We start from the raw sequence: 13406 nt of genomic DNA on the forward strand, positions 1-13406 counted from the left end.
AACCTCAAATTGATTTTTGGTTGGAATTTTTAATAGGGTTCAGCTGAAATGAGTTCAGCTGAAGTCTGAGCCAGATTCCATTGTCCAGTTATTGTATGCCTGGGAAGCGGGAAGCTGATCTTGGCATCCTAAGGAAGAAGCATCAGAAGTATGATGTTCTCACATTGGCCTCTGGAAAAATCTTGTGCCATTAGCAATAATCTGTGTGCTTTCTGTCCACCAGAGGGCACTTCACTTGGTTTTGAATGTGCCATTGGCACCTTTACAATTGACAACTGTGCCAGAAATAACACAGCCGTCCAAGTTGGTCTCCCCAGGCAATCAGTGTACAGTGTGAAAATACACAATCTGTCAATCATTTGTTGAAGGGGACTTGAAGCATCTTCCCATAATTTCTTCTATTTTGGTTGTTTTCCCAGCAGCCAAACTGCAAACAGAATCCTTCCCTCCAGCAAACATAGAGTCCTAAGAACAGGGAGGCATAAGACCCATTGAGTTCAATGGAGTTTACTCACATATAAGTGCACAAAAGATTGCAGTCTTAGTCAATCCATAAATTATTCCATTAAAAATCTAAAGCCATTGATTGGCTGCTTCCGATTTTTAATGGGATGATTTAAGTCCCTGGCTTTTCATAAAGATTTGAACTCTTCATGCCCTGAAACTCAACATAAGTTGAACATTACTTGTAGATTCTGGGAAATGTAAATTAGTGCCATGGTTTTCAAATCCTGATAAGCACACCCTCCCCCCAATTCTTTTGGACTTCACCAGATATTTAGAGAGCAATTTTCTACATCACTGCTGATCAAAGCTTCCATGTTCCAGTGCCAAATTTCTCCTCATGTCCTTGTACTGAAAATATTTGTATTGCCGAATTCTATTCTGCGGTTTTGAGGTGGCTGTGAGAATAGAGGGGCTTGGTTTGTATTTTTAAACAGTGAGAAAAAACTTGGCTGACATAGTAATGAGATGTGTTTCATTTGAAGGTGGAGAGGTTACGTTTTCCTCCCCCCTACGCACGGGTCCTGTAGCTTCCCAAGTGCCATCTTTTGCATTACGGTTAAATGCACAGAAGTTCTCTCCATCTTCATCTGGCCACTTTCCTGTAGGGATAAGCAACCCATGCCCCCCCCCAGATGTTGCTGGGCTCTGATTTCCATCAGCAGCCCTTTCCCCAGTGTAGTCAATAACCAGGGATGATAGAAGCTGTCATACATCATCTGGAAAGCCACAGGTTACCCACTCTTGCTTTAATGGGGAGAACCCAAATTTTCCAGTTTTAATCATGGAAAACATGTTGTATACTGTGACTTCCATAGCTGCTACTATCTCCCTCTCCATCATCTCTATCTGTCTCCATCCATCCACCCACCCACACCCACACACCCCTTTTGACAGGGAATCTGTATGACACATGTTTGTTTGCAGGTGTGTTAAATCCATACCTGTTTCAATGCTCCTGCAAGATGTGCCACCTCTCAACGTTTAAGACAGTTTCATCCTGCATGTTTCTTTAGAATTGTGATTGGCTGGGCTCTCATTCCTAACCCAGGACCCATCCCCAGACCCTGTCCCATGTGTCATCACTTTTTAAAGTTTCAGTTGTTGCAGGGACCCTGCATGCCAGCTAACAGTTTCTAACTTGCTGCTGGCCACATTGAGGGTGTTTTGTTTTTTATAAAAAGGTGGGATGAAAATGTTACATTTTAAAAAATAGTGCAAGCGTCCCAGGAAACCAAGTTAAAGAGAAGGCAGGGAAGACGGGGGCCAAGAGAAGCTTTTCTCTGTTATTCTTTAGTGACGTATGGGGATATGTGTAACAGATAAAGGCAGCGAAACTTCCAGGCTCTTAGTACTGGAAGGGAAGGCAGTGCTCTCTCCACACACAGAAGGACAGTTTCAGTTTCTAATTTTTCCAATTTTAAATTATCCATATTTTTGCATCCCTTTGTGATTTTTTCCCTTAAGAATCCTTCACCCGCATTTCTCCTAATATGAATGTTTGAATGCAATATTCCCTAATGTAATCTATTTCTGTGCAATTTTCCCTAATAAAACACATTTTTGTATGTTATATTCACTAATCTGTGCATTTCTGTGCACACTTTACCCTAGTATATGCAGTTTTGTGCACATTGCTTGGCAGGAGAACTGCACTGCAAAATTCAGAGAATGTGAATTTTGAAAGATGGCAGTGTTTTGGTTTCTGTATTGTTCCATAAAGTGTGAATTATGTAAGCCCTGGACTGAATCGAACCCTATTTCCACAGAACACTGACACTCTTTGAAAAATGACAAAGCCCCTTGTACGGTGGGAGGAAATGCAGCTGTTTGCTTTTCCAGAAGAGGAAGCAGATTCACAAGAAGACTTAACCCAATCCAAGTCTTACTCTCCCATTTTTCCAATGTACAGAGATGGGACCAGAGCCTCCACAGTCTCCATGTCACATGTGTCAATTAGCCCCACCCCCTGGGGACTACATGTAGCTATGCACACCAAGGCTTCATCCTTGCAGATGTTTGTGTTGTAAGTGTGAACACCAGGGAGCTGGGACTAGTTTGCACCTGCGACATCAGAGGTGTGGCTACTCAAAGCATTCAGAGCAAAATTTCTTGTGTTTATAGAAATGCCCAGTGCAGGCTGCAAGAGAAGGCTTCAAACAGTTCCATAACCATCTCCTCTCACCATCAGTCTTTCAGCTTGTTGGATAGGTCACCCTCTATTTATTTATTTTTAAATGATTTCTTGCATTCTGATCCATATCCATGTGAGTTGTTTCAGCAGCAAATGTTCTTAAAGCCTGTTGCACCAGGATTGCTGAAGATTCCACACAGAAACTTGACTCGATTTTTGGGGCCTGCTGCTCTTCTATCAACCTGGAAAGGTTGGTGATTGTTTTCTGTGGAATTTCATCTAACCCAAATGAGTCGTAATGATGGGCTGCGTTGCAGAGTGACTACCTTCATTGTTCATAAAAGGGCTTTCCATTATCCTTGAGCATCCATCTCATTAGTATTCACATTTGACCATCAACTTCTTTTGAAAGTTTGCAGAAATACGTCTTCTGCTGAATCAGACCATTGGCCTCTCTAGCTCAGTAGGGTCTACACTGATTGGCAGCAGCTCTCTAGCATTTTAGACCCTCAGCTTTACCCAGAGATGCTGGAGACTGAAAATGGGATCTTCAGCATTCACAGCAAATGCTCTACCACCAAGCTAAGGCCCTACATAGACCTCTCTGGTTCTCTTACCCTTCCTGGAGATGTGCTGGGTGTCTTTGTACCAGGCAGATAGAAAGACAGGGACCTGGCCTTCTTCCATATGCTTGGTTGTGCTTGGCACAAATGAGCAAAATGTGGGCAGTAGAAAACTGGAAAGATTATCCTGCTGGACTGTGCACTGACCTGGTAAGGCCTGACTATCCTACCCCTACTTGACTCCATCCCCTGCCTTGCTGAGTTCAAATCTGCTCTGGGACAAGTATGAACAATGGAAGGATGGAAAGCCGATTTCTGCATTGCCTGGAAGGACATGGCCTCATTCTCACCTTCACTCCAAACAAGAAGAGCCAAGGGAGACACTTCTTCAGGTAGTCAAGGAATAGCCTCAGGGATTAGATCCCTGTAATTGCTTATTTTTCATTTTGGGGAAAAAACCACAGCATTTTGGAGCAGGCACACTGACTCCTCTAGCTCACAATATGGGACTTTCCAAAAGTTCAGCCTGAGGTTTTGCAGCGGTCTTCCTGAAAGCTAGCCTTCTCCTGTCCCTTTTTCCTAGCTTGCACTCAGTTTTGCATTCCTCCACCAAAAAAAGATGGTAGCCAAAGTGAATTACGCAGATATTTTCCAAATCATCTCACCTTTCATCAAAGAAACTACAAGAGAAAAATCTGAGCACACTTTTTGGGGTCCTCAATGCTTGCCTGAGCATAGATTTTTGAACTGTGATAAAAAATTGTTCATACCAGGATTGTTTCAATTTCAGCAGTCCATTTCTCTCTCTCAACCCCAAGCCATTTTTGTGTACTCAGCACAGTTGATGACCCATGTACAAAAACCTACAGCTCTTTGCAGATTGCATTCTCAGAATCTACCGAAGAAAGAAATCTACCAAGAAAGAAAGCACCAGTCATAATTCTTTCCTAGTCAAGGTCCTTTAACTTTGTTCAACAAAGCCCATTTTGGAGATATTGGATAGCTTCTCAAAAACCATCTCAAATGCTGTGGGATTTTAAGAATCAAGTAGAGAAACCAGCGAGGTGTTCCGTATGGAGAGCAGGTCAAAATTATTACAAGCATTATTTGCTAAGAATTATTTGGCTCAGCTCTTATCAGCCACCACAGTGATTTTACTGATAAGAAAAACAGGGCAGGTTGTGGGTGGGAGAAGGATCTAAGGAAGTTGATGTTTGCTATGCCAACACAGGTCTCAAGTGCTACTCTCAAACCTCATTGAACAAGCCACGGTAAGCCGCCATCGAGTATCCTGTTGCAGGCAAGTAACAAACAACTCTTTTGCAGATTACTTTGCTATCCGAGACCCAACCTCTCCAACCCATTTGAGCTTCAGTGGATTTATTTCAGTCAGTTCTGCAAACCAGCTGGCAAAGGGTTAGTATGATTTTCTTGTACTCCTTTCGGAAATTGTGATTCAGGGCTCCATAAATCACGGCGTTTAAGCAGCTGTTAAAGTATGCCATGAAGTAACTGCCCGTGAAGAGCCATTTAGGGATGGAAGGCTCCAGTGCTGGCTTCAGAGCCACAACAAAACCAATGAAGTTCAACGGCGCCCAACAAATGGCAAAAAGCACAAAGACCATAAACATGGTGAGGAAGTTCCGGAAGTCGTGTGGCTTCATTTTGGGCCGGACATCAGGCTTGACTCGCCGCCGCACCTGGAGCACCAAGGCCCAGATTCTCAGGTAGCAGAAGCTGACGATGGCGATGGGCAGGAAGAAATGGACCACCACCACCGCAATGGTGTAAAGGGAGCTGACGGACTGGGCAAAAGTGCAAGAGTACACCCGCGGGTCGTACCTGAGGGAGTCCACAAAGAGATTTGGCATAATGGCCAGCAAGGTGAGGGCCCAGACGACCCCCACGTAGCCCAGTGTGTTGCCGAGGGAGAAGACCTTGTCGTACTTCAGGCTGTGGCAAATGTAGCAGTAGCGGTTCAGGGCGATGCCGGTGATGTTGAAGATGGAGCCAATGACACTCATCCCCATCAGGAACCCGCTGACCTGGCAGTGGAGGTAGCCCATGACCCACTCGTCGTGGAAAATGGCGATTAGGGCCAGCGGGTAGGGGTACAGAGCCACCAGCAAGTCTGCAAAAGCCAGGCTGACCACAAAGGCATTCCCTAGAATTCAAAAGTTGAACAGTTAAAGGCACTTGAAAAGTAACCATTGTTAATAAACAATTAGCAATGTCCTTTTTAAAATCAAAACTACCGGTGCCTGCATACTTGTACCCTTAAGCTTCTTGTCTATATTTGAAATACAGTCGTACCGTGGAAGTCGAACGGAATCCGTTCCGTAAGTCTGTTTGACTTCCAAAATGTTTGGAAACCAAAGCATGGCTTCTGATTGGACATTCGGCTTCCAAAAGAATGTTTGAAAACTGGAACACTCACTTCCGGGTTTTGATTGTTCGGGAGCCGATTTGTTCAGGAGCCAAGGTGTTTGAGATCCAAGTCACGACTGTAGCTTGAGTTTTCATTCCGCTACAGAAAAAGGGACTAAATTTCATGACAGCAGGAGTCATGCATGAACAGAAAGCTGGCTCCTAGGATTGTAGAGTTGGAAGGGATCACGAGGATCATCTAGTCCAAGCTGTTGCGATGCAGGAATATTTTGCCCAATGTTAGGCTCGAACCCACGGCCGTGAGATTAGAGTCTCATGCTCTACAGACTCTCAGAGGGTAAACAGCCCACCCACTCAGTAAAAAATGGCCTGCTTTCACCTGTGTCCTTGTCACTCAGCACAAAAACAAGAGGAAGGCATTTGTGCACTTGATGTTCTCGAATTTTATTTATAATAATAATACTTTTTAAATTTATATCCCGCCCATCTGGCTGGGTTTCCCCAGCCACTCTGGGCGGCTCCCAACAGAATATTAAAAACACAATAAAACATCACACATTAAAAACTTCCCTAAACAGGTTTGCCTGTTTTATTTTAATTACAGGTTAAATGAAATAGCCCTTAATCAATTTTTTTAGATGATGTATACTTGAGTTCCTGCCATTTCACAACTTACTTTGAATACGGAGATCATGGGCCTCTGGTATAAGTGGAAAGTGAAACAGAAGTGTGGTCACCCATGCTAATAATTGTGAGCGCCTGGTTCTGTTTCACTATTGTTTATGGCTAGAAAGCCCCTGCTGTTTAATTGACCCAAGGACAGCGGTGTATTTATTATTCCAGATATGGATCTCAGCAGTAACCCCAGAGCTTATAATTCTGTGTTTTTCCCACCACCCCTTGTCTACAAAGCATTTATAAGAAGTGTGTCATTATTTTTGCTACTTTATATTAGAAACACTGCAAGCACGCAAGCTGTTTGCAGTGTCTACAGATGGACAAAACCAGCAAGAGAGCCCTACATGTTTATCCCCAAACAGAAGTGCAGCTGCTGTTTGCTGAAGCTGCTCACAGCAAAATTTCAATAGACTGAAAGGCTGTTTGTTCCAGACACCCTGGGTCAGGCACAAGCAAAACTAAGCAGAGAATGCAAGTGGACACGGCAGAGCCAGCCATATCCTCAGGCTCAAATGCTTCAGCCGTCTTTTCTACTTGAAGATAACATGCAATGAATTCAAACTACTTGTGCAGAAGTGTGCTTGAGATATTATTGCTCAACGGGGTTTTCATGTAAGCACAAAAAGGACAGCCATTCCGAGCCAGGTGGTGAGACCAGCGGCCGTCCCATTTTATCTAGTTCAGCCTTCTCCAAACTGATGACCTCTAGATGTTTTGGATTTGCAACAGCCCCATTCAGAATAGTCAGTGATCAGGAATGATGGGAGTTGTAGTCCACAGCATCTGAGGAGGGGGGAGGGACACCAGGCTGGTCTGTTATCTTGCATTAACAGGGATTAGTGATGTTTATATATCAGGCAACAGCTACATAGGTGAAGCTGCCCAGAAATTATCAAGTAAACTATGGAGCAAGGTGGGTGCGGCCCATCCCAGGTGTCATCTCTGAGCGGGGGTGTGACATCGCCACAGGCGGCACCCCCCCGGGACGCTCCGTGCTGCCGTCGCTAGCTCCGCCTCTGCCCATCCCTACGAGCACCGCGTGGCGGGCTCTGTCCCTATGGGTGCCATGCTGCGCAACGCAAACCGCCCCAGGTGCCCGAGAGGCTTACTCTGGTACTGCTCGTAGCTTATCTCCTTAAATTCCTTCAGTGCTTGCTTCATGCACCACTGAGTCCACCATGCCCCACAACCACAAATTCAGTATTATGGGAATTCTGTCAACCTCCCTTCCCACTGAGGTCAGACAGGACACCTTCCTGTTGAACGTCTAGCACCTACTATGGTCTTTTAAAAATTCCAGCAGACATGTTAATTGAAGTCTGGTTTTATAGTTTTAATCTTTTCTGTATTGTATCCCTTGTATACTGCTTAGAGATGTGTGCAGTTAAGCGGTATATACATTATTGAGTAAAATTAAATTATGCAAAGCTGTACTAAAACACCCTGCACTTTACCCACCTTCATGTAGCTGATTCCGAGTCTCTGTGTTTTGGAGGCAACTTCAGATAATTTTGAATCAGGGACAGGGAAGCCTATGGCCAGATATTGTTGGATACCCCGAGCCAGGATCAGAGCCGTCTTTCCCATAGGGCTTAGTGGTGCATTGTGCCAGGGCGCCGGCCTCTCAGGGGCGCCCCAGCAAGTGGGGGAACTGCACGGCTTTGCCGGCGGCCTCCTCTTTCCCTGCACGCCCGCCAGCTGCGCCCCGTCAACCATATGGCTGACTGGCATGCAGCTTCCTTCCCAAGCCTCCGCAGGAGGAGAGCGATCCTCACAGAGGCTTAGGATAGAAGCTGCGCCCCACCAACTATATGGCTGGTGGGTGCACAGCTTCCCTCCCAAGCCTCTGCGGGGATCGCTCTCCTGCAGAGGTATGGGGGAGAGTTGCGCACCCCCCATGGCTGGCAGTGCGCAGCTCCCCCCCCCACTATCCGTGGTAATTTGGGGGGAGGGGGCTGAGCGGATATTTGCACCCTGGCACCGCATCTGCTAAAGATAGCCCTGGGTCCCAACCTTTGATTTACAAGTTGTGTTTTCTAGAAAGCAGGACATCTTTCAGAAAATGAGGTGTCCTCAAAGGCATCTCAGATCATAAGAATGCCACCTTTCTGGATCTGCCCAAAGTCTGATGGTTTAAAACGGTATGAGGGTGTTAAAAATATCTTTCCAAAGCATATCTCGCTAGTCTTCAAAAGAGAGAATTGCTATTTAGAATTACGGTATTTAATAACCAGGACACTTTCAAACCATCTAGCTATTTTGGGGTGAGATTCAATCATGCACCAGCTAATTCAGGCTGCACAATTAAAGTTGATTTTATGTTCCTGCACTGTGGACACACTCTCCTAAAAGATTGGATTGGGACTGTGTGTGTTTTGCAATAAGGAAAGTTGCAGGGGAAACGTGCTGGAAAGTGTGGCTAACACACTTGTTTGGATGCATGGGCGTAGCCAGGATTTTAGTTGGGGAGGCAGCCAAAGTTGTTCACCTTTTTTTAGGAGATGCCCCCCCAAGTTGTTGAGCTTTTTTGGGGAAATATACCCGCCCCAAATGGGGACGCGGGTGGCGCTGTGTGTAAAAGCCTCAGCGCCTAGGACTTGCCGATCAAAAGGTTGGAGGTTCGAATCCCCGCGGCGGGGTGCGCTCCCGTCGCTCGGTCCCAGCGCCTGCCAACCTAGCAGTTTGAAAGCACCCCCAGGTGCAAGTAGATAAATAGGGACCGCTTACTAGCGGGAAGGTAAACGTGTGCTGCGCTGGCTCGCCAGATGCATCTTGTCACGCTGGCCACGTGACCCGGAGGTGTCTGCGGACAGCGCCTCTAGAGTGAGTGCACAACCCTAGAGTCTAGCAAGGTACCGTTACCTTTTTATACCCGCCCCAAAGAGGACATTAATGAAGGCAGGCTTCTCCAGGGGAGGGACGAGCACAACCTCAGTTAATTGAGTTCTTTCATTGCTTTTCAATAATTTTAGTGGATCTAGGGTTACGCCCATGTCATCTAATGTCCCTGCAAACAGTGCTCAATAAACATGCCACCTGCACCCTAGAAAGGGAGTTTGTTCAGAAAGCAGGTGCCCTTGAATGAACCCAAGGTGGCATCCTGCGCTTCTTCTGACCAAGAAGGAGGGTCCTCCTCAGACAGCAAATATCTGCATGCCTAAATAACATAAACAAATGTCAGCACTGGGCTTCTTCTACATTTCATCATAAACTGTGGGGGAGAAACGCCTCTCCAGAATCTAATTTGCTGCTACAAGAAAATTTATCTAGGAGATCCTGCTGGGCAGACACAGCATGATATTCTGCTTCTGCTGGAGTGAAGACTCTCAGCAGTTCCTCAGACAGGCGGTGGAGAACGGAAACTTGGAACAACGAGGGCAGATTCTTCTGCATCCTGCTACCTTTACAGACAGGTTAAAGAATGCGCAGGCAACCCAATCCCAGGCAAACCCCGGTCAGTTATGGTAGCATCTGAGGCTGAACGAGAGCGGTGCGGGATGCTGTTTCTGGGGACAGGTGTCCTCTGGCCAGCAATGCCATTACCTGCTTTCCTCAGCTTCTTGTTCTTGTACACGGACAGGATCACCAGCAGGTTGCCCAGAATGTCCACGGCGATGGTGACAATGAGGATGACAGCGAGAAGGGCCGCCACCCAAACGGGATAGGGACCCGCCTCTTCCCTTTCCAGCCGGGCAGACTGATTCTTCCGCGGCAGCCACCCTTCCTCTTCCATCCTCGCTTATCGGGGTCTGAGGTGGGGGGCGCCCACCACCTCCGATTTCCGGGCGGGGGGAGGTGATCGTGCAGGGCAATCGAGGGCGACCCCCAGCTTGAGCGGACGAAGCTCATCGCACGGGGATAGAGGGCAACGCTTCCCAGGCTCCTGCCAAAGCTGGGCGCGAAGGCAGCGCCCAGCAACGCTGCATGGCTTCTTTGGAAACCGGCGCAGCAAACGCTACGGCCGGAGGAGAGCGTTGCGCGCCGCCTTGCAGAAGTTTTGCAGAGAAGTTGCTTGCGGCGGGGAGAGGCGCATGGCCTGGACTCCTCCTCCTTCTCGCCTCGTGGTAAATCCTGGTGACTCGCAGGCAGCCGGGCGGCTTCTTTGGAAAGACTCTTGCCGGCCGACCCACAACTCTGGGGTTTGGCAAAGACTCAAGGCAAGGGCGGAGGAATCAGGGAAATCTTCCCGGCTGGTTTAGTCTGAGCGCTCCGTTCCACCGGATGCCTTCTCGCCTTTTCTTATGAGCCGCGGACGGATCGCCCAGAAGCTGTTGCGCCCAACGAGATCTCCCGGCTCCTTAGAGTCGTGCAAGCAAGGCTGAGCAGCGGGGAGAGCAGCTGAGAGTGACCGCGGGACACTTGGAGAGGAGGATTGTGGTCTCGTCGAGGGAGCCTCTCCACGCCGCAACTGCTATGGTCACACTTCCAGTTCAGTTCAGGGCGCGCTCACGCACGGGAAGGACCGACCATCTGCCCTGCCCCTGCCTGATGCAGAAGGTGTGGGGTTCAATCCCCAGCGTGCCCAAGTAGGGCCGTGACTATCCACGGAGAGGCGTCGAGCCGCCTCTCGGCGCAGACAAATATTCAGCTGCATGGGACGGATGCTCTGACTGCAGAAGGCAGCTCCCGAGGTTCCCGCGGCTGTGTTTCTCCCCCGAAGCTGCTCTTTTCATGCACGCGCCTTGCCACAGCCGACCAACTCGCCTCGAATGGATCTGCCCCCATTCATACCCGCGACCCGCCCCTCTCCCTTTCTTGCGCGCTGCCGGCCGCACTGGCAGGCTGGCGGGGACGCACGCTGCAGGGGCAAAGTTCTCTGGAGATGCGGGAAAGGCGCCGGCGAGGCGAAGTTGCCAACTCTTTGCCCTCTTACTTTGAGAACCACCCCATCAATTATTTCTCTCTCCTCCCTCCAGAACAGTCCCGGGTTTGGCCCGAGGGGGCTACGATTCGGGGGTCTCTTTCCTACCCTCCTCTCGGCTCTGGGCGCGTCGGAGGCAATGATGGACTGCAGCCCGCTTCCTGCGGTTATATAGTCGCTGTCCCTGCACTTGTTGCTGCCTGCGGACGCTAGTTCGGGCTATTAACTCCTTCCAGCCCGCGAGGCAGAGAGAATGTCTGGCTGGGGCTTTTCAAAGCAAGCCTATGTATTCCTATTGCTTTTGGTTGTTCGAAGGCTGCACACATTCTCAATTTAGTGGGGTATTTTCTTTGCAATGAATTACCACCTTTTCCTTCCTCTTTACGAATTCCATCAAAAACATTTGAATGCCAATGGGAGGATGTCATGAAGCCCACAAGTCTTTTCTTTGAATGGATAATCTGTTGCTTTCCTCTTCTAATTTCTGAACCTCTTTGAAGCGCCTATGAAAAAGTGGAATGAAAATGTTTGAAAACAAATAAACCTTGCCCGCCCTTTGAGATCATCATCAGAAGCTCTCCTAGGTTTCCCAACATCTTGCAGATGCCTCCTAATTGGCACCAGGAAGAGGGTCTTCAGTGGCTTCACCCCAGCTCTGGAACTCCCCCATTCTGTTGGCCTAACCTAAGTTAGTTAAGGAAAGGAGATGCTATCCCATCAAAATTAGACTGGAAGAACAAAATGCAAGAATATGTAGAACTAGCTAGATTATCAGCAAAATTCCAAGATGTCACTGACCAAAAATTTGACGTATACAGAGTCTATCTGAGGGAACATTGTAAAAAAGTAAATCTGTTCACAGGCCTGGATTGACTTTATGCATGAATTAAGAGTAGCTTACAAGATTAATGTAACCAAAACAACTTAGAAGAGGTAAAGCTTAGTGTGTAGTTAAAGAATGTAACTTGGGAATCACAATGGGATGACCGGAGGTCATGATCACAAAACATCACATACAATAAGTATTAAGTTTGGAATGGATATTTTATCTCCCCCCCCCCCCCCGTTGATTGCTTTGTGTCGTGTTGTTTTTAGAACCAATAAAGCATAATAATCATAATAAACCCCCAAGTTAGTTAAAACCTTCCCTTTTAGGATTTTTTTTTTGGGGGGGACACAAAATGGTTTCTCCCTTTTTAAAGTGGTTTGATTTCCATGATTAATGGTTGCCACGTTTCTCTCTGCCCTTTTAGTGTTTCCCGGCTATTTTGTTGCATTTATTGCTGCAGTCAAATTGTTTTAGATGTTGCTAAGTGGGCAATCCTAACCACCGGATCTGGAGCTAGTGTATTTGATCCCCACCCACTGGAGAGGCCGTAATAAAATAAAAATACTAGGAGAATGCTACTACTAATATATTTTCTCACCTCTTGCCTTGGTTAACACAAACCACTTTACACCCATTGTCCACCCACAGTCCCACTCTGAGTAGGTCTGCTAATCCATGCTGTTTGTCACCATGGGCTTCTTGAGGCAATGAATGTTTAAAATGAACAAGCTGGGGCTGTAATCTTAGACCTGCTTATTTACTCAGCAGGACTGATCTCTGAGTAGGCACTGGAGTCTGTAAGTACCGGTATTCACTGAAGTGGGTTGTGAAGTAGCAGCAGTCATTTGCAGCAAAGGATTATGAGAAAGGCACATGGACACTAGGCTTCTTTTTCTCTATGGTGAAGCTGATTGGATTGCAGTTTAAGGGGACAGCTCAGTTGGTAGAAAGGGACGTGGGTGGCGCTGTGGGTTAAACCACAGAGCCTAGGACTTGCCAATCAGAAGGTCGGTGGTTCGAATCCCCACGACGGGGTGAACTCCCGTTGCTTGGTCCCTGCTCCTGCCAACCTAGCAGTTTGAAAGCATGTCAAAGTGCAAGTAGATAAATAGGTACCACTCCGGCGGGAAGGTAAACAGCGTTTCCGTGCGCTGCTCTGATTCGCCAGAAGCGGCTTAGTGATGCTGGCCACATGACCCGGAAGCTGTACGCTGGCTCCCTCAGCCAATAAAGCGAGATGAGCGCCTCAACCCCAGAGTCGGCGTGGACCTAATGATCAGGGGTCCCTTTACCTTTACCTTACAGTTGGTAGAGCATGAGGCTTTTAGTCTCAGGGTTTGTGGGTTCAAGCCCCACGTTGGGCAAAAGATCCCTGCATTGAAGGGGGTTGAACTAGATGACCCTCATGGTCCCTCCCAACTTCACAACACTATGATTCCCTAATTTTAG

The 13406-nt window shown here is 47.5% G+C and overlaps 1 protein-coding gene across 3 annotated transcripts; it reads right to left on the bottom strand.

The window, feature by feature from the left end:
- Nucleotides 1-2652: 2652 nt before the first annotated feature.
- LOC307211577 (melatonin receptor type 1A-like) lies at nucleotides 2653-12876 on the bottom strand. Of its 3 annotated transcripts, XM_079968310.1 has the most exons (3): nucleotides 12556-12871; nucleotides 9811-11631; nucleotides 2653-5365 (listed from the first exon to the last, which is right to left on the bottom strand). In XM_079968310.1, the coding sequence occupies exons 2-3, from the start codon at nucleotides 9998-10000 to the stop codon at nucleotides 4587-4589; spliced, it is 969 nt and encodes a 322-aa protein (XP_079824436.1). In that variant the 5' UTR covers nucleotides 10001-11631; nucleotides 12556-12871; the 3' UTR covers nucleotides 2653-4586. The 3 variants fall into 3 exon arrangements, with proteins under 3 accessions (XP_079824436.1, XP_079824437.1, XP_079824435.1); XM_079968311.1 differs by lacking the exon at nucleotides 9811-11631 and having other exon boundaries at nucleotides 12556-12876; XM_079968309.1 differs by lacking the exon at nucleotides 12556-12871 and having other exon boundaries at nucleotides 9811-12488.
- Between the last annotated feature and the right edge of the window lie 530 nt (nucleotides 12877-13406).

This window comes from Podarcis cretensis (genome assembly GCF_951804945.1).
Source record: "Podarcis cretensis genome assembly, chromosome: 2".
NCBI classification, from domain to species: Eukaryota; Metazoa; Chordata; class Lepidosauria; order Squamata; family Lacertidae; genus Podarcis; species Podarcis cretensis.

What these genes read in the sequence shown, in the direction of transcription:
- LOC307211577 (XM_079968310.1), bottom strand. Translation starts at nt 10,000, where the DNA reads ATGGAAGAGGAAGGGTGGCTGCCGCGGAAGAATCAGTCTGCCCGGCTG. An exon ending in CAAGAAGCTGAGGAAAGCAG is followed by an intron (nt 5,366 to 9,810) that starts GTAATGGCATTG and finishes TTTGAATTCTAG; the next exon opens with GGAATGCCTTTGTGGTCAGC.